The 22960-nt window shown below is 49.1% G+C and overlaps 5 protein-coding genes across 5 annotated transcripts in view; 2 read left to right on the top strand and 3 right to left on the bottom strand.

The window, feature by feature from the left end:
* Positions 1-640: 640 nt before the first annotated feature.
* L228DRAFT_231975 (putative importin alpha re-exporter) lies at positions 641-4373 on the bottom strand. Its single transcript, XM_018330582.1, has 10 exons — positions 4195-4373; positions 3961-4103; positions 3728-3895; positions 3491-3661; positions 2107-3431; positions 1977-2059; positions 1619-1922; positions 1381-1560; positions 958-1330; positions 641-887 (listed from the first exon to the last, which is right to left on the bottom strand). Exons 1-10 carry the CDS (start codon positions 4262-4264, stop codon positions 816-818), a joined length of 2889 nt encoding a protein of 962 aa, XP_018186921.1. The 5' UTR covers positions 4265-4373; the 3' UTR covers positions 641-815.
* Positions 4374-5479: 1106 nt separating this feature from the next.
* On the top strand, positions 5480-10796 carry L228DRAFT_171200 (hypothetical protein). The gene is made up of 2 exons (XM_018329486.1): positions 5480-5631; positions 5734-10796. The coding sequence occupies exon 2, from the start codon at positions 5789-5791 to the stop codon at positions 10676-10678; it is 4890 nt and encodes a 1629-aa protein (XP_018186920.1). The 5' UTR covers positions 5480-5631; positions 5734-5788; the 3' UTR covers positions 10679-10796.
* A 639-nt stretch (positions 10797-11435) lies between these two features.
* Positions 11436-15141, bottom strand: L228DRAFT_249176 (putative phosphoethanolamine N-methyltransferase). Its single transcript, XM_018333033.1, has one exon. The coding sequence runs from the start codon at positions 14887-14889 to the stop codon at positions 11719-11721; it is 3171 nt and encodes a 1056-aa protein (XP_018186919.1). The 5' UTR covers positions 14890-15141; the 3' UTR covers positions 11436-11718.
* Positions 15142-16169: 1028 nt separating this feature from the next.
* L228DRAFT_171180 (hypothetical protein) lies at positions 16170-17274 on the bottom strand. Its single transcript, XM_018329485.1, has 2 exons — positions 17158-17274; positions 16170-16909 (listed from the first exon to the last, which is right to left on the bottom strand). The coding sequence occupies exon 2, from the start codon at positions 16887-16889 to the stop codon at positions 16401-16403; it is 489 nt and encodes a 162-aa protein (XP_018186918.1). The 5' UTR covers positions 16890-16909; positions 17158-17274; the 3' UTR covers positions 16170-16400.
* Positions 17275-22912: 5638 nt separating this feature from the next.
* Positions 22913-22960, top strand: part of L228DRAFT_171114 (ARM repeat-containing protein) — a 3738-nt gene continuing 3690 nt past the window's right edge. The window contains exon 1 of the mRNA XM_018329484.1: positions 22913-22922. The gene's annotated coding sequence lies outside the window, so the exon portion shown is untranslated. The remainder of the gene's footprint in view (positions 22923-22960) is intronic.

Genomic DNA, 22960 nt, shown 5'->3' with positions numbered 1-22960 from the left:
TGAAAAGGAAAAGAAAAAGAAGGAAAGAAAGAAAGAACCCAAAACGAAAGAAAAGAAAAGAAAAAGAAAAAAAAGAACCCAAAACAAATGAAAATCAAAAATCAAAAATCAAAATAAGTAAAAGAAAATAAATAAATAAAATAAAGACTTTAGCCGCCGTGACACCGCGACGCCGCGCCACTAATGCAGGAGAAAGTACTATACTACGGTATATCCAGGGGAGGAATAATACCTCTCAGGACCAAGGCTGCTCACAATTACCGGGACACCTCCGTGCACGGTGAAAAACAACAGGGACCGGGTCACGGCGCTTAAACTGAAGATTTCACAGTGTTTCTCTCCGGACTGGCTGGAGGTAACAGGAGTAAATACGTAGGCGATAAGCGATACATTGGCGCACTGGTCGGGGATAACTATGTGGGAGGAGGCGAAACGGTCTATTTCTGTCGACCTTCGGGCCAGGAGATTTCGCAGCGAAATCGAGATAGGCCAATAAGCCAGGAATTGCATTCGACGGGGCATTAACAAGATAAAAATACTCGATCCAGGACTCCTCAATGAAATGACACGTCACAACTTCACATGTTAGAGCTGCACGGTCGATACGACCATCTAGATGGTTGTAAGAGTATCAAGCAAACTCATGTCTGAACTATTCCCCTATGTACTTGAAATGCGCCATGGATATAAACAAGCCCCCATTGGCAGGTGCAATATAACCTCTAGATAGACCGCCCGCAAATGCAAACTTTTATCTTTCTTAAATGAGAAAAGAAGATTCTTAAATAAAAGCCATGATCCCCAAACGCGCAATTCTAGCCCTGCATGTAGACGGCAAGGACCTGGCGTGCCTCGGGCGACAGTCTCTCCTGTGCAAATACAGAAATCTGTCACACACACACATGTTAGTCGCATGCCACCATCGTAAAATTGACTACTTCTAGTAAGAGCACTTACCCTTCCGCCGTGCTTCGCGTCAGCCTGTCGAAGGTACAAGCCCACCCACTTCTTCACGTCACTGATTTCAGGCCATGGGTCGGTGGGCGCCTTCTTGCACGTGTTCAGAGCCGTGAAGCCAACACCAAAGCTCACGTCATCGACGTCTTGATCCAAAATGGTGTCATCCGCCGAGACTGGCAAAGGAGGGTTTTCCAAGAGTTTGAGCAAGGCCTCACACGTGTAAGCCCAGCCCTTCTTGTACTTTTCGACAAAGGCAACAGAGTCAGAGAGCGTCTTTGTAAACGACACTACGGCCGTTTTGCGATCAAGCGGACGTGCAAGCTTTTGGGTCTCCGGGAGAATGATGCTAATATATACGGGGGTGAAGACACTGTACTGTTCAGCATAAATATATTACTGGCGTCGGATAATTATACTAACCCTGCTTGAATCTGTTCGGTGACATTGATGAAGAAATCGGCGCCCAGGCCCTTGTCATCCAGTGCTGAGATAAAGTGATAGAAACGCACAAATCGAAGCGCAAAGTTCTCGGTTTTAGAGCTTTGAAGTCTGGTGAGCATAATCTGGACCATTGGGACAAAGTATTGCTGAAGAGCAGTCCTACAGGAGATCAAAGTTAGAGAAACAGCCATGGTTGTCTATCAGAAATCAAACTTACACAGGGAGATGCTCCACTACACACTCGAGCAAGTCGAACCCATAGCTCTCATTCACCTTTGTCGATACCAACTTCTGGAAGATACCCAAAATCGGTTCGATCTGATTGCCCTTGGCAATATCCTCCGCAGCACGGGCAATGATCGAAGAGAGCAATCGCACCAGAGCGGGGACATTTCCCTTGGATTCCCAAAGAGGTGGCATGAGAATAGGTGAGATGAGCGACTTGTAATAATCAGACAATGAGCCTGAAGGGTTGGCCTCGAGGAGCGCAGCGAAAAGTTGGAACACATAGGGCATGAATTCTATAACATGTCAGAGATTGGGAACGGATAGCGAACAACGAGATGGAGTCTTACCTTGTACATCATTCTGCAAGACGGTTGCAAAAGGGCCATAGAAGGCATTTTCCATCTTCTCTGGTTGCGTCGGCGCGGCAAATCTGAGACGTCAGTAGTGGTCATTGAGAATAGACTGACAAAAGCTTACCGAATCAGAGCACCAATCGATTCAAAGTGGTAGTAGTAGAAGCGAGGGTTACTTGGATTCGCGCTGATGATCTGTGTAATGTTGATAAGATGCGTCATGACAGAGTCTGCAATCGGAACAACTCCATCCCTGATGACAATCAGAACTCTCATGACACACTTCATCAAAAATTCGTTCTCCTGAATCTTCTCGGGAGCAGCATCCTTTTCAATCAGTTGGAAGAGATGTTCCAGCAAGTCCTTTGACAATGGCTGGAGCTCGGCCTTGCCGAATATCGGCTCACGCGTCTCTGTAGTGAGCACGAGGACACGCTCCAGAACGATGGCAGCGTAAGTGTAAACCACATAGTCCGACTCGGCCAAATGCTGGACCAAAAGCGGTAAAGCGCTTTGCCACTGCTCCTTTGTCATCTGGCTCCGGAAGGTGTAGAGATATTTGATAGCGCCGACCTTGAGTATCGGCTGAACCGCGCTACCACCAGTCAGGTCGCTCGCCACATTCTTCTGGAAGAAGTCCACAATGTCCACAAGTTGGTTGGTGGTCTTTACACCTTGGATAGAAGTGGTTGCGCCCTTGGCCGCAATAGCCGAGAAGAGATAGACAGCAGTGTCCTTTGACTTCCAGTTCGCACTCGTATCCTTGGCATAGTCTGCAAGGTAATGCTCCACGTATCTCGAGACCACTGCAGTAACCAGCGCTTCAAACTGCTCCATGAGTTGTCGGAGGAAATCGGTAGAGGCTCTTCGGCGCGTGTCGCTGTCCGAGCCTTCGAGATCTCGGCGGATAAACTCAATCGGCTCATCCTCAAACAGTTCCTCGTCCGATTCCCGTAAACTGAGGTTCGGCAGGATAACCTTTTCCACGACTTGACCCAAGACACCCTCGTTATTGAAGTTTTGCGCATGGTGCGAGATGCGAGCGACCGAGGTGAGGAAATGAAGCGCTTTGCTGACCAAGATGTCGTATTTCGTCTCCGGTCCAATGGTAGTGAGAAGGACCCATGAGCTCTCCACAAAAGGACCGAGCAAAGGACCAAATGCGTCTTCATACTTTTGCACGTACAGGACCAACGCCTCAAAGATTCCAGCTTTGACAAATTCAAGAGGACCCGACTCAGACTCGTCATCTGAATGGAGCAGAGGATTGTCATAGGTGAGATATTTGTGCAACAGGGTCGTAATTGCGGGCAAGTGGTCTTCGAACACTGGCGGTAGATCCTGGCAGGAAAGGTCGTAGAAGAGCTTAATCATAAGATTTAGCGTCGCAAAGTGCTGTTGTAGAGCAGCCTTGTTGTCTTTGTTTTGTTCGATCAAGGCATCGGTCGACTAGACAGAAATGTCAGTGATCATGATACAGCGGGGCATTCTGCGGTGGTGGAGCTCACTTCGAAGAGCGAAAGAAACGGACCGCCAAACTTTCCCAGCACATGGTTGATCTCAGTGAACAAATCATCTGAGCGGAAAAGCGGTCTCCAACGTTTGAAGATGGAGTGTGCGACCTGTAGGACACCATTATTGGTGACAGCGTTATCCGGTGTTAATCGGCTGACCAGGTCCTAGCAAAGCTCGGGTCAGCTCAAAATTTTGTTATTCGGTCAATTCTGCCAAAAGTGTAAACGTACATCAACAAGGGTATCCCATCTCTCCCAGAAATCGCTATCAGCAATTACACTAATAGCATCTCCTAGTTGGGCCTGAATCGCCGGCTCAACTGAGATCATCAAGCCGATGAGCTCTTGTTTGATCGCAATCACTTCATTTTGGGGGAGCTTGTAGTTTCCCTCCTCATCCTAAAGTTGTATCCCATCAGTCAGGAATATTTCCTTGTGAGTATTCTAGTTTCCTTTGTACGCACCGTCCAGTTCCGGCGAATGAAGTTTTTGAAGAAGAGGGCCGCAGCGAGTCGGCTTGTGTAAGGAAAAGAGTTATTTGCGACGATTTGCAGAATAGATAATGAAAATCCTGGCTGCCTGTCCTGCTGCAAAAGTGCTTGTTCCGCTGTAAAGCATCAAGTCAGCTCCTGTCCCACTGGGCTTTTGCAGCCATGCTTCTACACTCCGGCAAACAAAGACAGATGATGTAGACTTGCCTTGCTTTTGCTGGCGGGGATCCAATGTAGCATCGAGAAGCTGAACCACGGCTTGCAGATTTGCGGCCATGATGACAGCCGTTGGTATGGTCTAAGAGAAAAGGAAATGAGTGGATGAAGACCAAAGAAACGACGTCAAAGAGCTTAGTGAAAAGGGTATATTATTGTTGTTGGTGTTGTCCCGCTACAACTAAGTTACTATCACCTACCACGCTCGTTGCTGCGTAGATTTCTGTTTGGGGTTTCGCGTGGGTGCTTATGTAATGAAGCACTTCACCGTGAACGGCTTTCCCAGCGGTACTTCTATTTACTTTTATACCTATAAAAGACTTTGTGCGACAAAAGTACAAGTTGGTACTGCTCTTCGGTGAGGCTCTGTAATAAAGTGCTTGAGCGGCATGGCGAACTAGGCCAACTAAAGACAAATTACCTGCCTATTTGGGACTACAGCTCGACGGGACCTTTCCTCTTCTGTTCTGTTCAAACCCCCACTTGGCCGCTAAAATTCCCACTTTGGTTGGCCCAAAATGTCCATTGACAACCAAGCAATACGCATCTTTTCACTTTGATTCAGAATGGCAGAGTATCTGCAGCCTACGAAAAGCCGATGCAGCTGAAGTGTTCATATGCAGTGTACGGCCAATAAGAGTAAAAGAAGAATATGAGTATCACGGCGCAGAGGACAGGGTAATTTTGTTACAGGGAAGACTCTACTTTCTTTATCCGAGATAGGACTATTTGCGGGACCCTGCGCGAACCTCCGAGGCTCAATATATTCCTTTGGCTCGGTGACGTTTTGGTGGATGAAATGTTTCGAGAGGGAATTCTTTTAGAAATTTTATTTGTAGACATTCATCTGAGCAGACTCTATTGATAAATTTGATTATATGTGTCGATGATATTCTTGGCAGAAAAAGGCGTGTTGAAAGATATTGTCAGGGTCGTATATCTACATTATAGAGCGGGAGCGGGTCTTCAGGCCGCTTGTTTCGCCGACTTGGTCTCGGCCCTTGTACTGTATGCGATCGATCACCTTCCGCGAAAGGCCACTGCTTCACTTTCCCATTGCAACCCCTAGCACTAAACAGGCAGCAGGAATTCTGAGAAAGGAAAAAAGAAAATTTTCGGAACAGAGAGGTTCAGGGAAACCGCGCCAAGGTGGATTTTGAATATCTGCAGGCATCGAGGAAGAAGCACATTTGAGTGCGAGCCCATCTACTAGACACCACCGCAGAGTCAAACTCAAGGCGATCTTGTTGGATGCTGCTTCGCCGGGATATACTGCTGAACGCCTATTTCATGCACATCTCAGCTGTTGCGCGGCCTCGCAACCCCAGTCATTACCGATTCAATTGACATTACCTGATTCTTTACTGAACGCGGCCGGCGGCGCGATGAGCGATCAAGCCCGCCGTTGAGCTGCTAAGCACAACTTCCGTATGTAAAATCGGATCACGTCTTGACCACAATGACTGATCGGTCGCCCTGAAGGTTGCCTTTTTCCGAATCAATTTACTGATCGAGGAGCCTTTTCTCTAGTTTGTTCGCTGAGTTGCTTCCCGCTCCAACGGTGACCGACAGCCTTGCCGAGCATATGCCTCCACCTTCAGATGCATCCCCGTCGGCTCCGGAGACAAGGACCGCTGCGTCCGGGCTGGCGGGGGTCTTCAGAAATCTTACCGCGGGTCGGCTGAAATCTTCGATGGACCCTCTGCCCACGCTCACGACACTGGAACCAGCTCATTCCTCGACCCTCGAGTCTCAGTCAAAGGAACCTAATAGAGCTCTCCCAGATGAAGGTGTATTAGGTGGGCCTCCGGAACTTGCACAACTTCTCAAGCAATTACAGCCGGCGTCGAGCATGAATGCTCGAGTCTCGGCGGCCGAGGAGATCGGACGTATCCTCGAGTTGTATCCTCTGAAGAATGTGGCTGCAATTTGGTCGGCGGGAAGAAGTCTGGTGGATAAACACAATGTCGCAAGTACACGCAAGGAAGGGTTCGGGCTTTTGATTGCATGTGTGAAACATGCAAAGTTGACTCCTCTGGAACGGCGCCATTTCTTTGATGAGATTACAATGATCACTAATCCCGAAGATTTCATTTTCCAACTCGCGGCGCTGGAGGAGCTGGCAAAGCGGGGCAAAGACGTTGAATCTTTTGAAGGCTTAATGGTACCGGTCCTCACCCGTTGGCTGCAGCAGTGCTTCCAACTCGCAACCCTAGCGCGCGCCGCCCTGAGAAAGGAAAAGAGCGCCAAAGCCCCTGCGACGCTGGCAGAAGAGGCTACCTTGACGCAAGTTTTCAATTTCCTGAGGGACATTATCAAGTTCAACTTTCGATCGTTTCGCGAGCTCGATATTCAGGATCTTTTGGAGCAAGTGCTGGCTATTTGTCGGAAGACGACAGCGGAGGTTGACGTGGACAATGCCATCAAACTCATCGACACCATGATCACGTACGCTTATATTCCGGATGCCATGCTAGAGTCGTGCATCGAAGTTTTGTGCAACATTTACGGAAGCATCAAGGGACTCATCGACCCAGCTTGGAACGCCATCAGCAACCTTCTCCGCTCTCATGTTGCCCAGAAAACTTCGGATTTTCTGCTTGCAATGATCTCAGAAGCTGCAAGCCACCGTGGTCGCAACATGAATGCGATCTGTGGCGCGATCAGCATCATGCGACGGGTTGAGACAGCAAATCCGGCGGACAGACTTCCAAACGTACCACTGAGAAAATTTGTCCGAGCACTCGAGCTGGCGCTGCCCGCTCGTAGCGCTCGACTGAGTTCGGACATTTTGAAAGCGCTGACACACATTCTCGAAAATGATGACCTCATGGAGTCAACCTCGGAGAAGACATGGGACTCACTGCTGGAGGTAGTGGTTCAATGTTCGAAGAACCTAGAGGAGGTGTCGGGGAATCGAAAAACTTCACACCAACAAGGATCGTTAGCGCCAAAAGAAAATAAGGATCATGGATCAATTGGGGATCTGCCGCCTCTCCTATCGCCAATATTCAGCCGTCTAGAGTCGTTGTACGAAAATCTGGACCCTTTTCAGCGAGCAAGCGTCATGTGGTTCTTCATGGAGCTTGCTGACCGACTTCCCGACTCTTGTGCCGAGCTCTTAGTAAATTATTACAAGCAGGAAAACCTCTGCTATCCTTCGAATGAGAGGTGGTTGGTAGACTCGCGGAGGCTTGTTGAGGTGTATCTGAAACAGGGCGATCGTCCGTCGGCTCTTCGGATTGAACTAATACAAACGCTCACCGATGCGTATCAGACGATATCTTACATATGTCCGCACGATGTGGTCAGCGAGTTTGCCATGTCTGTACTGGATTGCATCGAAGTCGAGAGGGATGTTCGCATATTAGATCCTCTTGTAACATTCGCCGTTGAAGTGGCCAGTGATGCTGACGAGAACCTTTTCTCCAAAATTATTACGCTTCTTCGGGAGCGCGCAATAGAGCCAAGCCGTTCGCTGTCCGCCGCTTCAGGCGCAGCCCGTTCCACTTCTCCGTCGCCCTTGCGATCGTCTACTTCACCTGCTGCGTCCCAATTTCAAGCAGGGACTTCCACGTTTCGCGTAGCTGCTGAAGGGCTCGTGAAAATTTTCATTGGGTCTCTTAAATCACCATCTTTCAAGGGCTTAATGACTTACACAGAACTTTTGCATATTGCACGGTCTGAAACAGCAGAAATTGATGCCAAAATAGCTGTTCTGAAGTTGCTGTTTAGGCTCCGAGCTGACTCCAACTATGCCATATATATAATACCTTTCACGGAAAGCGAAAATCTTGCAGCATCATTGTGGCGGACACTGGAGACGACATCCGAGTCGAACGAGTCAGACGAGACTGGGACAATACGCAGTTCAAGATCTGACGAGGCCCGGAACGAGCAACGGATATCGCGAATCGATCGAAGTATATCTGTGAACCGGCCAAATTCCCATCCTTCAAAACCCGCGAACCGACCCTTGAGCGGAATGCCTCGCGCGACTAAAGCGATACCTCCACTTTGGATGCATTCTGGCCACGGCTTCCTTCCAATAGATCCACCCGAGGAATCCAGTCCTATGCTGTTTTCAACCGACGAGATACCAGATATGGCGACTGAGCGGCCAATTGGTTGCGCTACAATCTCGATGAACCTGTGGCTTGAGGCGGTCATTCCAATCTTGCAACAAGGCGCCGATTGGGAGATATATAGTTATGTCTTGCTCCACCTAGGATCTCAGCTCACCAATCATGCGCTCTTCCTTGGATCAAGGCCGCAAATTAGGATGCTCCGGAATATCTTGTGCGAGCAAATTCGGGCAACCAGCTTCTACGACCCTCCTCAGACGACCGGCCTGAGAAGATCGGATGTTGCGACTTGCCTTTTCCAAGTCCTTTCTATGTTGGTCAGTTTTCGAAAACATTTCGCCAAGAGCGAAGAGGACGAGATTGTGCGCACCTTTGTCCTCGGAGTGGGCTCCTGGGATACGACTTCTCCTGGGTGTATCCACGCGCTTTCGGTCTGCTGCTACGAGCTCCCACTTTCTGTGACAAAGTCATTGAACCAGATTCTGCAGAAGATGTCCCAGATTATTACCCAATCCCACGTGACGGTGCACATTCTCGAATTCCTTGTCGGTCTTGCAAGACTGCCAGAAGTTTATGTCAATTTTCGAGACGACGAGTTCCGGACCGTCATTGGCATCGGGTTCCGCTACCTTCAGTATGTACGCGAGCAGCGGGAAAAGGGACAATCCGCGCCTTCACTTCGGGGTCACCCGGGGCTTAACAAACACCTAAGTCCTACAAAAGATGCAGCAGCAGCAGCGGCGGGATCTCCTGACAGCACTAGTTCAGCCTCGAAAGGAGCCCAGGACCTTCCGCAATATGTCTACGCTCTGGCCTATCATGTTATTACATTTTGGTTCATGGCGCTCAAGTTACAAGACCGGCCCAAATTCGTTCCCTGGATGACGAAGAGCCTTGTGTATACAGACTCATCAGGAAGGGAGGTTGTCGAGGAACAGAGCCGGGTCACCATCGATATGATGCAGAGGGTTGCGTACTCGGACCGGGACGAGACACTGCCTAATACTGAATTTGCCAAGGCGCATGACGGAAATATACTGACCAAATCGTATCTTGTCGGCCTGTGTATTATTACGATTGAAACTGCAACCGCCTCGGGTCTTTCGCAGATTACGAAGCGACAGCCTTCTGGCACCGACTATTTCATGTTTCGACCTCAGGCAGCGAAACCGCCGCAGCATCAGGTTCCGCTGTGGAACGAAACCGTTTCCGAGCCAGGTAATCCGGCATCGCGAAAGGCAGTGCTTCCAAGCTACATATCCCTCATTTTGAATTCAGCTGCTGCGGTCACGCCGCGCTCTTTGCAACCGATTCCTCTGCCCGACGACGATGCGACCAAACGCGCCATTAATATGTTTGACCGCAATGCTACGGTAGACGGGTACAAGGTCGGGATCATATACATAGGAGAAGGCCAGACTCATGAAGTAGACATTTTGTCAAACGAGGTCGGGTCACCCGATTATACCGACTTCATCACCAAGATTGGAACCCTAGTCCGTCTCAAGGGCGCCACGTTCAATACGCAAGGCTTGGACCGCGAATTCGATATCGACGGAGAATATGCCATTTGCTGGCGAGACCGCGTATCTGAGATTGTTTTCCACACAACGACGATGATGCCGACCAATCTAGACCATGATCCGCAGTGTATCAACAAGAAGCGACACACTGGCAACGATTTTGTCAATATTGTCTTTAACAACTCTGGCCTTCCATTCAACTTTGACACGTTTCCCTCTGAATTCAACTATGTCAATATCGTCATCACTCCAGAGTCTCGCGCAGCCTTTGTCTCACGGCTCTCGCCATATCACGGCGGATTCGGCAAATACTACAAAGTCCAAGTCATGAGCAAGCCCGGGTTCCCACGCATCTCGACAGCCTCCGAGATTAAAATGGTCAGTGGCCAGAGCCTACCTGCCTTTGTCCGAATGCTGGCCCTGAACTCGTCGACCCTCTCGCTCGTCTGGGCGAATCGCGCTGGCGGCGAACACATTTCGCCTTGGCGCAACCGATTACGCCAGATCAACCAACTCCGCGAACGAAACGCAGGCGGCACCACAGGAGGCGCCAGCTCCCCGACCTCCACCTCTCCCGTCCATCAACATGCCCAACATCTCCACTCCTCCTCCTCCCATCACCCACACGGTCCACATGGTCAAGCCCCAGGTGGCCTCGGCCAGGCCGGCAGTACCTTCTCCTCGAGTCTCTCGGGCGCGGCGGGACCTCGCCGCACTAGCATTGCTGCTTTCCTCAGTGAAGCTACTGCCAGCCATAGAAGCAGCGTCAGCAGCAGCGGACTCAGCAGCACGACAGAACGAGACGAGAATGGAGCAAACGCCGTCGAGACGCTGGCTGAGTCGTTTGACTTTAGTCGCTGGGCTTAATCTCTGACCGTGTGTATTCAAGAAATATTTGCAATCTTTGCATCTTTTCTTTGTCCCCTTCATCTCGCTGCATTTTTCTTTGTTGTAACATCTTTTTTTTTTCCATTTATGTTCTTCTTCTTGGCATTGCAGAAAGCCTTTCTCATCTTGAGCCTTACCTTTTATTTTCTTTCTTTTTCTTTCTTTAATTTCTATCTTTATTTTCTGTCCCCCGTCTTTTATTATTATTTTTATTATGTTTCTCCCATCTTTTACTATTTTCATTTTTGTTTTTTGTTCCTTTTCCCCGTCTTTTATCATTTTTATTCTGTTACCCCCGGGTCTTGATTTCACCGTGTATATATTCCCCCCACTGGCTGACTTTGGTTTTGGGCGTCCCGGGACAACTGTTGTCTCCCTTTTGAGTGAGAAACTTTTCCCTCTTTTCCATTTCTGCAATCCCATCATGATGGATCGGCAGAAACATCCGGCGTTAGTAGTGTTTTGAAAAGTTTTTTCCTTTTTTTTTTCGGTCGAATCTTGTGGGTCCTGGGAGAGAACACGAGGTGGGCAGAGGCGGAGGTGACAGAGGAAAGAGAAAGGAGTATTGTAGCTTGCTGCTCTATACCGTATATATATATAGTATCATATCACATATCACATATGTCACATATGTCACATATATATCATCAAAGTGCTGTGTCTATCGGGCATCCCCGTACTATAAGAAACACTTTTTATATGATGCTATCTACAAGTGTAGAGAGTAAAGACTAGAGACGTATTTACATGTGTACTGGTATAGATCTATGAAAGGTTTTATCGAAAAAAGGGAGAACAGTATTCAAAAATAAGATGAGATAAAAGGGGAAAAGGGGAGGAAGTGTAAAGGAGACGGTACGCACGACAAGGAAACGTGCAGTTGATATATAAAAGGATAACAGCGAGATATAAAAAGACACATTTGATATAGAAGACACGAAAATTCGAAATAAACGGACACACTTGATATATATAAAAAGATACATTTAAAGATAAAAAGACATAAATAACGGACATGACTAACCACCCAGACCAAAAAGCTGAGCGACGCTCAAGATATTGACGCGAACCGCACCGACCGCAATTGCGGCAATGGCTACATCCACCACAAGCAGCACCGTACCTGCCATCATGAAGCGGGGACTAAAGATGCGGAACAGCATCAGGTGTCTCCTCAAGTAGCCCGCCCAGACGGCGGTGGCGAGGGCAATGACCGCGTAGAACAGAATATGTGTGGCGACCGCTTTGGTGATATCGCCCAGCAGCCCCTGTCTGCGGGGGGACTGTTTCCAGAGGACGACAAGGGGGACGGCAATGGCGGCCAGGATCTGGGCGCCGTAGGTGTTGAGCACGACGAGGATGGGCGAGAAGGGGTAGCGGACGGTTTTAGTTGGGATGAATGCTGATTCCCATTGGATGGTAGACAGGACGGCCTGGTGGCCGGTTTTGAAAAAGTAAAAGGAGCCAAGAACACCCAGGACGATCGGGCCAATGGCGCTGGAGGACAGGTCGTTGGTGTCGATGATTTCCATGAGGGACAGGATCTGCCATGCGAGAAGGCCCATGGTGCCGCCGCCCATGGGCTTCTGGAGGAGCACAATGGCCAGCAGCCAGTTGGTGACGAGGAGGTAGTAGCGCGAGCCGTGGATGTTGGCGTAGCCGAGGATGGTGATGGATTGTTTGGAGGACGATTTGACGGTCGCTGATGAGGGGGAAGAAGGGGAGGAGGAGTCGGCGGAGTCGGAGGGGTTGTTGTCTTTGTCTGAGATGATGTTGATGCACGGCTGGGCCAGGGTAAATGCCGTGGTACCGGCCGCGAGGGCGAGGCCGAGAACGAGCTGCGCGATGAAGACGCGCACAGTCTTCATGATCCCGGCGCCAATGTCGAGCCAGCCGCCGTCGTCGGCCGCGTCGAGCGTCCAGTATAGAGCGGACAAGAGGAGCCCTAGACGGAGGGCGATTCCAATCCAGAACACTGCGGTGCCTTCGTACGATCGTGTGCCCTTGTAGTATGTCTTGATGAAATCGGGCAAGAGGATGGCCACGGCAAAAGGAATAGCGAGCTGCCAGGGCGCAGAGGTCGACGAGGTTGCTGAGGCATAGTATGTGGATTTGCAGAATGGCATTTGCTCCTCACGACAGAGACGGGAAAAGGAGGCGATTCGGGAAATGATGATGAACAGTCCTGAATGGTAGGTTCCAAGGGCTCGATCAAGGCTGCTTCGCTGCCGCAAGGACGAAATGAATGCAAGTACGCCAAAGCTCGTGAGGAAAAAGAGCATAATCTCGTCTTCCCAGATGGTGTATGAGTTGGAGGCGAAGCCAATTGAAGGTGCAACGGTAAACACGACCGCCAGCCAGCCCCAGAAGGACTTTGGAACTGGGGAGGAAAGAGACTCTCGCGCCGCGAAAAGCGCTTGGAGAAATCCAATTACGCCGCCGACCGCGAAACCTGAGAGCACGGCGTTTAAAAGAGTAGCGCGACCAATGAAGCCCAAGAAAACACCAGCAGCACTTCCAAAACCACTGCCGACGAGTACACGGAGCAGAACAGCTGGCGTAAGAGCAGTCGTGTCCTCTCGGAAACTTCGTGCATAGATAACCAATGCAATAACCCCTGCGGCCAAGATAGCAATACCGTGGATCATGCTGGGTACGTCGAAGCGAGCCCATAGCGCGCGACATATGTTCAAAGTTTCCTGCTGATGACGGGAAAATGACTGTGAAGCTTCATGCCATTGCTCCAGGTTTGGTTTCCAGGCCTTTTTGGCCTTTTCAAATTGTTCTTCGGCCTCGCCCCAGGCGAGAAGCGGTTTCGTCGCAGTTGACTCATCAAGGCCGCGTGCAAGCGCGTACTGGTGCTGATAGCGTTTGATTTGAGCGGACGCGATTCGATTAACAAGAGCCATGTTTCCCCAGTCCTTTCCTTGGTTCCCGATAAAGGCCTCCTCGATGGGTGACCCAAGATTGTTGAATGGAATCGGTAAACCTAAGAGGAGCGCGAGCGTAGGGACGAGATCAATTTGCCCCACAGGCCTCTCCTTTGCAGTTCGAGGAGGCTCAACATGTTCGGGCACGCTGCGGCCAAAGAGACCGGCCTTGGAATACATCCAGAGGGCAGCCTCAACTTCATCATCGGACTCTCCGCCATGGTCTCCTTTAGCGTCCATGCCATGATCGCCCATGACAACCAGAAGTGTCTTGTCATCAATCAATTCGACAACACGGCGAAGCACGGTATCCATCTGCTGCAGCTTGTCGGTCATGGCCGGATGATCAGGACCATACCGATGGCCAGCGTGGTCGACTCCAAGATAATGTGCAAACACGACGTCCCATTTGGTCGCATTGACGGGGTCAAGCAAGGGTAGGAGATGTTCGGATACCCCATTGTCCACGGTATGCAGATCCCACACGTTGAATGAATCATACGCGCGGGTTAGAGCGGGGTCAAAGTAGTCTGGGAAAAGCTTGTGCCACGTATCATCGCCGAGATGTACGACATTTTTACCGGCATCTCGCAATTGTGCGATTAGGTTGTCTTCTTCAATGGCTGTGCCAGCAAAGTTGGAGCCAACGTCAATGAAGGTAGGCAACGTTCCAGTCGTTAAACCTTTGAGTCTCTGTAACGTGGCCGTGGGTGGGTCGGCAATGAAGGGTCGGAGAAAAGCATTATGAGGAGAATTCGTTGCGGTCTCGTGGAATAGTGGTAGGGCATTGTGGAAATGCCGCAGCTCATCTTGCCCTTGAATCGGCGGGTAGGGAACAACAAAGTCATATCGAAGTGCATCAACAATGATGACGACGGCCTTGTCAAAGACTTTGGGGTGCCAGCAACCCTCTGAGGCTGACCGCGGACTGTGCTCTTGTTGATAAGACTCAATTGGCAATACCGCACAATCCGACTTATCATCCAGCACCAGCCTCGTCAAGAGGAACCCCTTTGTGAAGAAATATAATCCAATTGCATGAAGGACGAAAATCCAGGCCAAGAAAGTAAGCAAAAGAGTGTGCGAGGCTTTGAACTGAACCTCCCGCTGCGCTCGGAGTGTCTTGGCGCGCTTCAGCTCTTCAATAGCGGCCGCCGCCTGCTCCTTGTCTGATTTGGCTTGGAGCTTAGGGTCTACTATGGGCGTGAAAATCTCTTGAGGCTCTGGACGAGGCTGGTTCGATCGAGCGGCGCTCCCCATTTTGGAACAATCTCTATTGCGATCTTCGATGCTTGGGACAGTCAATTGTATGTCGAGTCCTTGATGCTAGAGAAATTTGTCGCGAGATGGACAGCTACTGGCCCTGAAAGTGCAACTAGCAAAGCAAGTAAACGAGTGTAAAGATAAAATTATTGTATGAAATGGCTTGCAGACAAATTGGCCATCGCGCCTCCGCAGCGAAAAGCTCCAATTGTGTCCAGTGAGCGTTGTCCTTGTGCGATGAGAGGGAGCTCTACGGAGTAATAAATTGGGGATGATGAAGCTCGAAACACTCAACGGGACATGCCGTGAGTGGTTTAGCTCATAGCCCGAGCTCCGGCACCTTTTCTCCGAATTAGCGCCATAGCTACCTTTGTATCAGGGGAGTTAATTCTGGACTGCAGTCGTAGTGCTTTGATGCAACGTTATTAATTTATAAGGACTCATTTTCTCCAATATTTTTAGATATTCATATATAAACGTCTTTTTCTGCTTTAAAAATCAGTCAAGTGCTCTTGTGAAATTGTGAACTTGAAGAGTTACGGATATCAGTCTCATAAATAAAATATTTGAAACGCCAATTATATTGCCAAATATCTGGGAAAACCCACAAATTGGACGATTGATGTATCTCTTTTCAAAATGCGAAAATGAGAGACTCTCGTTAAATCTTCAGTGAGATGACTGTTTAGAGAGGCTGGACACGAAATATGTACTTATATCACTAATCATTGCTTAACCACGAAAAGTGAACCTAGCTAATCTGGATGAGCAGCCTTGTGCAATGGCAATTTTGTGTACTGTTAATTCATGAATCAGCAGCAGCAGCTACCGCCAGACGCTCTATCAGTCACCATTGGGCCATCTTTGGACCCTCCAGACTAATTGTTAAGCTCTTTCGAGGTCGCAGAAAGGAAGAGGTCAAGGCAAGTGACACTTTTGCAATAGATGCTGAGAAATGAATTGAATAGAAATAAATTACAGTAATGATTAGATGAAATACATTATGTTCGAAGCTGTACAGAGATGCCTCTTGGAAAAAGCTTGAGAAAATGAAAATTGAAACCCCCTTATTATATGTGTTTCACAGCGTCGGCGTACTAAAACCCCCAGGTTCGATATAAACAGACGTAAGGGGTGACATGCTCGTCCATCTGAATGAAAACAGTGCGACCCTTTTCCGTGTCAGGGTGATAGAGGAGCATGTACGCAGACGCTTGACTAGGTCTCCAAACGCGCCGAACCAATCACAACCACACAGCCAGCAATAACAGGAAAAAGATAAAGAAAAGTATTCGTGCCGTCGAGTAAAGGATGGACAGGAAATTGGTCATCAATAGATTTTGAGGAGCAGAGATCGGCCTTGCAGAGAGACGGAAGACGCAACACAACCGTTGGTAAATCAGCAGACGGGTATATGGGCCAGCGAAGACGGGAGCTCAAATTGCAGTGCAAAGTGGGCTAGATCTAATTTGAATGAAGGTAAAGTACCAAGCAAGACCATTCAAGAATCATGAAAATCTTTGCTCAAACTCCTTCTCCTTCAGGCCTCCGATTCGTTCCAGGTCGAGGGATTGAAAGCGTCCATCATCTCCCTTATGATACGGAGGCAGGTCTTCCTCGAGGGGCTCCATTCCCACGCTCTTGTCTCCGACATGCACAACCAGGACGCGGCCCGACTTTCGCTTGCCACCCTCATCCTCCTCTTCCGGGAAGGTGATGCGGATCTCAGGAATCGGGCTCTCGGGAGGGCTGGAAGAGTTCTCGACCAAGTTGCGTTTTTCGTCATAGACAAAGACAGGCTCGGAGCGGTTGCCATAGGGAGCAGCAGTAATGGTAAGACGACGGTGATTGGAATTCTTTCTGCCCGGTTTCTCATTGTAGAGGGGAAGTTCAGCTTGCTTTCGAGACCGGCGATGGTTCCGCAGGACAAGGAGAGCAGCAACAAGCATGAGACCGAGGAAGACGAGTACCAGCAGAGCGATGAGCAGATTGAGCATGGCCGGCGTCAAGTTACTATCTGAGTTTGAGCTGTGACGGGCGAATAGCTGGACAGGCGCCATTGTGAAAGTTTGTGATTGAGGATAAAGCCGGTAATAGGTACGGCGTTGAACCAGGGTTAAGAGAGTGTCGGTGGGATGAGAAACCGGGTTGGTCGGTAACTGAGCAGCGATACTAGCATCAGCAAAAGTTCACCAGAACTGATCGTAATGGCTCTGCAGGCATGAAAGATGAGAGCGAGAAATGAAATTATTGAGCATACCTAACCGCGTGGAGAGATCTGGGGAAAGATGAGGTTTGGGACACGTCCGGAACTGGGGAAACAGCTGGTGACGTTGAAGAGATGCAACAAGGCAAGCAGGTCTGATCGTTTGATCGGTCAAAGAGAGGGAAACTCGATACTCAGAGAACGAATGGCAGCAAGGAGTTCGGCTGAAAGAGTGAAGCCGAAAACCGCTGGAATGAAGGAGTGTGAAAAGGGAAGGGAGTGGAAAGTTTGACCGTTGACACCTGAGGAACTGGGCAGGTTTTGTCGTCTCGTGGGGGGGAAAAGAGAAAAGGAAAGGATCGAAGGGAGCGAGAGAAGGGAATGAAGAAGAAGAGAAACGGGCGAAGCAGTGACCAACGAACCCCCCGGGGGAGAGCATGGTTTGTTTCCAAAATGGGAAATTACTGGCTCGATTTAGTGTTAGAGTACTTGTCAGGGGGGTAAACAGTAAGTATTTCCCCGCTTTGTTTATAGGTAAGTGGTACTTTAATCTAGATCGACGCGTGTACCTGTTCCTGACTATCAGGACAAAGAGAGACGGGCGGTGTCATGGGCCCGTCATGCCCCTAAAAGCCGGTTCAGCAACAATTGAGCATCTCTAGCATCTCTAGCATCGCTCCCCTCTCTCATCCTTCCAATCGGCTCACGTTTTTCGCGCTGAGGCTGAAATCTGCTTGCCAGTTTTCCTCCTAGGTCCTGTCCAGGGCTCTGAGCCTAATCTCCACCATGCTCTCTATTGGCTTCGGGCCTCCCAATTCCGTGATTATGCTGACCGATAACTCGTCTCTTAGCTCTTCGCTATAACTAATACAGTCCAACTCTACTCATTTGAACTCTTCACCATGCTGGTTCTTGGGCCTACCGAATAATCGGAGCCGAAGCATAGACGCCTCCCTCTAGTTGAGGCGCCTCCGATATCCCATCTTCTCCGTTCTGGCTTCAAAGTCTGTCCGTGTAGAGAAGGCTTTCGGCAGTGCTTGAGCAGAAGATGGCGCCAAGTAACGTCGTTACCACAACCTAGACCACCCCTTTTATTCACTGGTTGTGTGGAAGCACAGGGCGCGTAAATTGACGCCGTGCGGACAATGTTCTACTGATAATCCTATGAACAGTCATGAGTCCATAATCACTCATGCGTAAAGCGTAAATATGCACTTACCTATCAAATGAGAGGGGACGAATGAATGAATATGGAGGATTGAAGAGATTTCTTCCATAGGATCATGGGCTCTCCTGACATAATCGCATTTGCCTCTACGGTTAGAACCCGCCCAGTTTGCGAGTCGGCGTAAAAACTATACATTTCAAGCTTGCGTCTTACGAATTCAAGGCAGGAGATCTTATACGGAAAAGGGACTGTTATATGGGAGAAACGGCCTCAACCATCTGTCTGTGAAGTCCCCCAATTCCTACTTGAGGAGGCCTCAAATCAATGATCCTTGCCAGATACGACCAGGATCTGTTTATGAAAGAACAATACGATGGCATAATGCTAAAGTTAGTCAAGACATTTACCTTGTTAACCGTTCCAGGCCATGGTCTATCTTCACAGTACAAATCGCTCAACGCGGGCTTTAAATCGGCTCTGCTGTACAGCATCGCCGCGCCCGGAGGGCACGGCTACGAAAGCCTAGGCGATTACTGATGATACATAGTCGATAACCAACCCTCGTTTTGCCATTTCCCTTAAGTATCTAATTGTCGGGATCTTGCCGTTCTCATCCTTAACGTATGCAATGATTTGCAGCAAGAGCCTGATTCTATTCGAAAGCTCAATCAATTGTAAACCGTCATGTACTGTCGTGTCATCATATCAAAGCACTCACTCAATATTTCCTTATCCACTCATATTTGGAATGTTGCTTAGGTGGTACATTGACCGTGGCGATAAGTGAGATACCACATAACTGTTGGAGCGCGCAGAAGGGTTGCTTAGTCGATGAGGATACAAGTTTAACAGAGTGTAAGCTACCTCAAGTCAAGATGATCGTCTATCGTAGTGATGGCTCAAGTCCGTGCAGATTTTAGAAACTCCTGCAATCTTCAATAGTGCAGGGGCAAAGTTTGTCGTCTTTGAAAGTTACAGTTGTACAAGCTAGGTAGGTATGTTGCACACAGTGGCTACTGGGGAGATTTATAGACGATGAAGGTGGCTAGGTCAGATGATGCCCCGGGAATACAGGCGCTAGGAGAGCAAACAGGAAAGATTCGCCATTCTACGGCCTCATCCCAAACAAAACCAGGCTATTTGCCGGGCTGAGATGCATGAATGCGGAGTTAGGAGACAAGGACTCCCGATCATTACGAAGACTTCTCGGCTGATCGCTGTTGGCCACCGAATGGCATACAGCAAAGAGCCTGGTGAAACAGAAGAGTAACAGCTGGCAGTCATTCTGTGGCTCACTCTGCCTGCTGGAACTGTCTTGTTTGCTTGCGCTCTAGAAGTCGCCGGTGCCTGATCCAAAAGATAAGGCACCCGCATCATTGGGAGATTGCTGCAATTGATCAGCCACCAGTGTTGCCCGCCTTGACCATTGGCTGATTCCAACCAAGTCTATTTCTATGGCTTACCTCTATAGAAAAGCCCTATATGAGGAACGGTTATGGAGCAACATCAAGTCTCACGACACCGCTTAATTGACGCACCTGAAGGCGGTCAGTTGCCGTGATTGTGCAATTCAAAATATGCTGGACCTCTGCTATGCCCCACCGCTATTCTTGACTGGCTACTACGGAGTGAGGTATGGCATGCGGCAATATACGAGATCAGAACCCTGTCAGTATTCGATTGCAAATATTCGGAAGAGGCGAGGCAATCAGACTGAAGTTTGGAACGAACAAGTTGAATTGACTTTCTGTTTCAAACTGAGAGGTTTTACTGCTGTTGCTCTGAAACAGGACACAAAAATAAACAACCATCTGCGAAAAGAGCCAAAGATGGGAATCGTAACCTTTCCCGCAACAGCAGTTTTTATCGGAGATATGCCTATCAGATTTGCAAACTACCATATATGATCCACAGCGACTCTCGTCTCGGGTTATTCCATATATCTAGCTTTCTCTAACGCCTTCACAGCTCAAGCTCCTCCATGAGCAAGCAGACAATGTGAAAAGGTCCCTGTTGTCTAAGCTTGCGTCGCGAAAGCATCTTACCTTATCGCCTCTTTGTGTCGTCGGAGTGATCGACTTTCATTTCTCCCCAACTGTGGAAAGTTATCATGCAAGGCTATGTGCAGTTTGTTAATACAAATCAAAAGCTGAGACGAAATGAAGCAATGCGAGTAACGAAGCCAATCAGTACCAAACACTACGCAATTTCATTGGGAAGGTCTCGGCATTTCTCCATGGGAGTGGATATGGTAATGTAAGGCATAGCAGCGACATCCCCCTTTCGCTGTAATCTCATGCAAGCCATTGCGCTTGAAGCAAATGCCAAGAAGAGACTGGACTGGATCTTCTTCTCAGACGATTAGTGCGGAGACAAGTGGCTAGGATTGCCTATGACAACGACAAAAATAACGAAAGGGGATAAAGATGCTCTCAGACTGATTTTGCATCTGGACCCCTTTCGCCTCTTCGCCTTGAACGTTAGAGCAGCTGTTGGCAAGCGGGCGCTTTACCAAAGTCGACCAAGGACTAGTTACCCCAGGGTCCACCAGTCGCTCGCTCCCGACGTAAATGAGACGATCCCTGAGCGGGGCGAGGGGGGTTCGCCGAGCACATTTCGTCCCGTCACCGCCACCAGAACGTTCCATTGGGGTTTAGCTTGAACTTGGGCTAAAGCTATAGCTTTAGAGCCAAGATCGATCGCTCTCCTCACAAACAAAGAGAAGAATAGGAAAGAATATTTGAAATCATGAGTCTATTAAAAAGTGTCTCTAGACGACAATGCATTGTGATTGTAATTTCATGCAAACCTGTTTAGATCATTCATGTTCTGGGGGAGAAAATGGCTTTTAAGATGCCACAAAGGCGAATTGAACGATATATGCCTCTCAAGGCTCCTTACAGTACTTCTGTACCCCCAGGGATGGCGTTTGATGACATTGGGATAGCAGTGACCCATGGCGCCCCCTAGTCGTCGTTTGCGCCATCAGTGGGCGGGCTGGTGCCCTCCCTACAAGCATTATTCCTCCCTAGTGCTGATCCCCTGATGCTGATTATTCTGATCTTGACTTGGCGATCACAAGCAAAATCGCACCACCTTGCCCTACGGCGACCCGGACTTTTTATCGCATCGACCAGACAAAGGAACTTTTGGCCCATTCGGCCAGATTTGACGAGATAGCAAATTGACCAGCCCTGGCTGGCATTCTTATTCGATCTGGTCGTATCGACGAAATCCAAATCCATCTGTCTTATTGCCTGTCTGTCAATCAAATTGATCAGTCAACGTAGGGTAGTACTCCGATACGTCCCTTTGAATCTCTCAACCCAGGTCAAACAGAGTGACGACATCATCAGCATCCGCATTATCCATCCTTCTCCTCTTCCTCTTCTTTCACTTTCTGCTCATTCGCTCTATTCTCATCTTTACTGCTTCAAGGTAATGCCTCATAAGAACTATTGGCAATCACTTGTGAACTGTACGTAAATGCCACTGCTTCTTCTTCTTCTTCTTCTTCTTCTCTACGGTTGTCGAAAGAATCCACATTATCACTCTCCCTTCTGACGGCGTCGCACCCGCACCCACCAATCCATTTTGGTCCAACCCATCAAGTTAGCTTCATCTTCTTTCATCCCATTCATTATTATGATTTGACCTCATATTCTACCGCACTTGTTTTCATCGTCATCCCTCTTCATTTTGATTCGAGAAAAAAACCCCCACGTTGGACGAGGAAAGGGTTAAGCCATATTGCTTCTTCTCTTCCCTCTCTCTCTCTTTTCTTCGCCCCCCCCCTTCGTCCACTTTATACAACCAGTCTACGAGTACTCTTTCCCTTTTTCTCTTGTTCTCGCACTCACCCCCCAACATTACATCTCAACCCATCGGGGCGGGTCCTCTCGCTCGGAGCCCCCGTTATCAACCACCCAAAAACCCCCCCAAGCCCCATAACGCACCAGACACGCATACCCGCACACACCATCTCCCACACACTTTACCGACACACCTTACCTGACGGCCCCAGTCCCCACATCCATCTAGGCCAGACACCCGACACACAAAACTCCCGCACGTCTTTCTTGCACAAGCAACGCAACCCGCGCTACACACCTTTATTATACTCTCGGACGTCTGCTTGTTGTCCCTGAGGGGTGTTTTCTAAAGGGCGACCTCGCAACACCAACATTCCTCGCGCATGCGACTTGTACCCCCTTGCGCCTGCGGACAAGCCCATCCGGGAAGCCGACATTTGTACAGCTCTCGCTCTCGTCGAATCCATCTTCGGATGCCCCCAATTATTCGCCAATCCGCCTGACAGCGCAGGTGGGAGTCATCTTTTTACTCCTCCTCCTTCTTCTTCTTCTTCTCCTCCTCCTCATCTCGCTTTTCTCCCGCCTGCATCCTTTTCGCTCCCGCGGCTGCCTGCTCTTTTGGTCGACCTTGCGCCCTCCCCCAGAAGAGGTCCCGACAAACGAGGGCGGGCTTGCGAGCTTCATTTGCGGTTGGGCGCTCCTACTTTAACCCGGCCGACCTTCTTGACGACGCTCCGCTCCTTTGCGGTCCCCTTTCTGTACACATTCGACCTTTCTGTACATGTTTTCAATCGACTGCCATACATAGATTGTGTTTTATAATCTAAAGACCCGCTCTCATTTGGTAAGGCTTTTTTTTTTTTTTTTTTTTTTTTTTTTTTT

This window comes from Xylona heveae (genome assembly GCF_001619985.1).
Source record: "Xylona heveae TC161 unplaced genomic scaffold L228scaffold_8, whole genome shotgun sequence".
In the NCBI taxonomy this organism is placed as follows: Eukaryota; Fungi; Ascomycota; class Xylonomycetes; order Xylonales; family Xylonaceae; genus Xylona; species Xylona heveae.
This window is presented reverse-complemented; position numbering and strand designations above follow the sequence as displayed.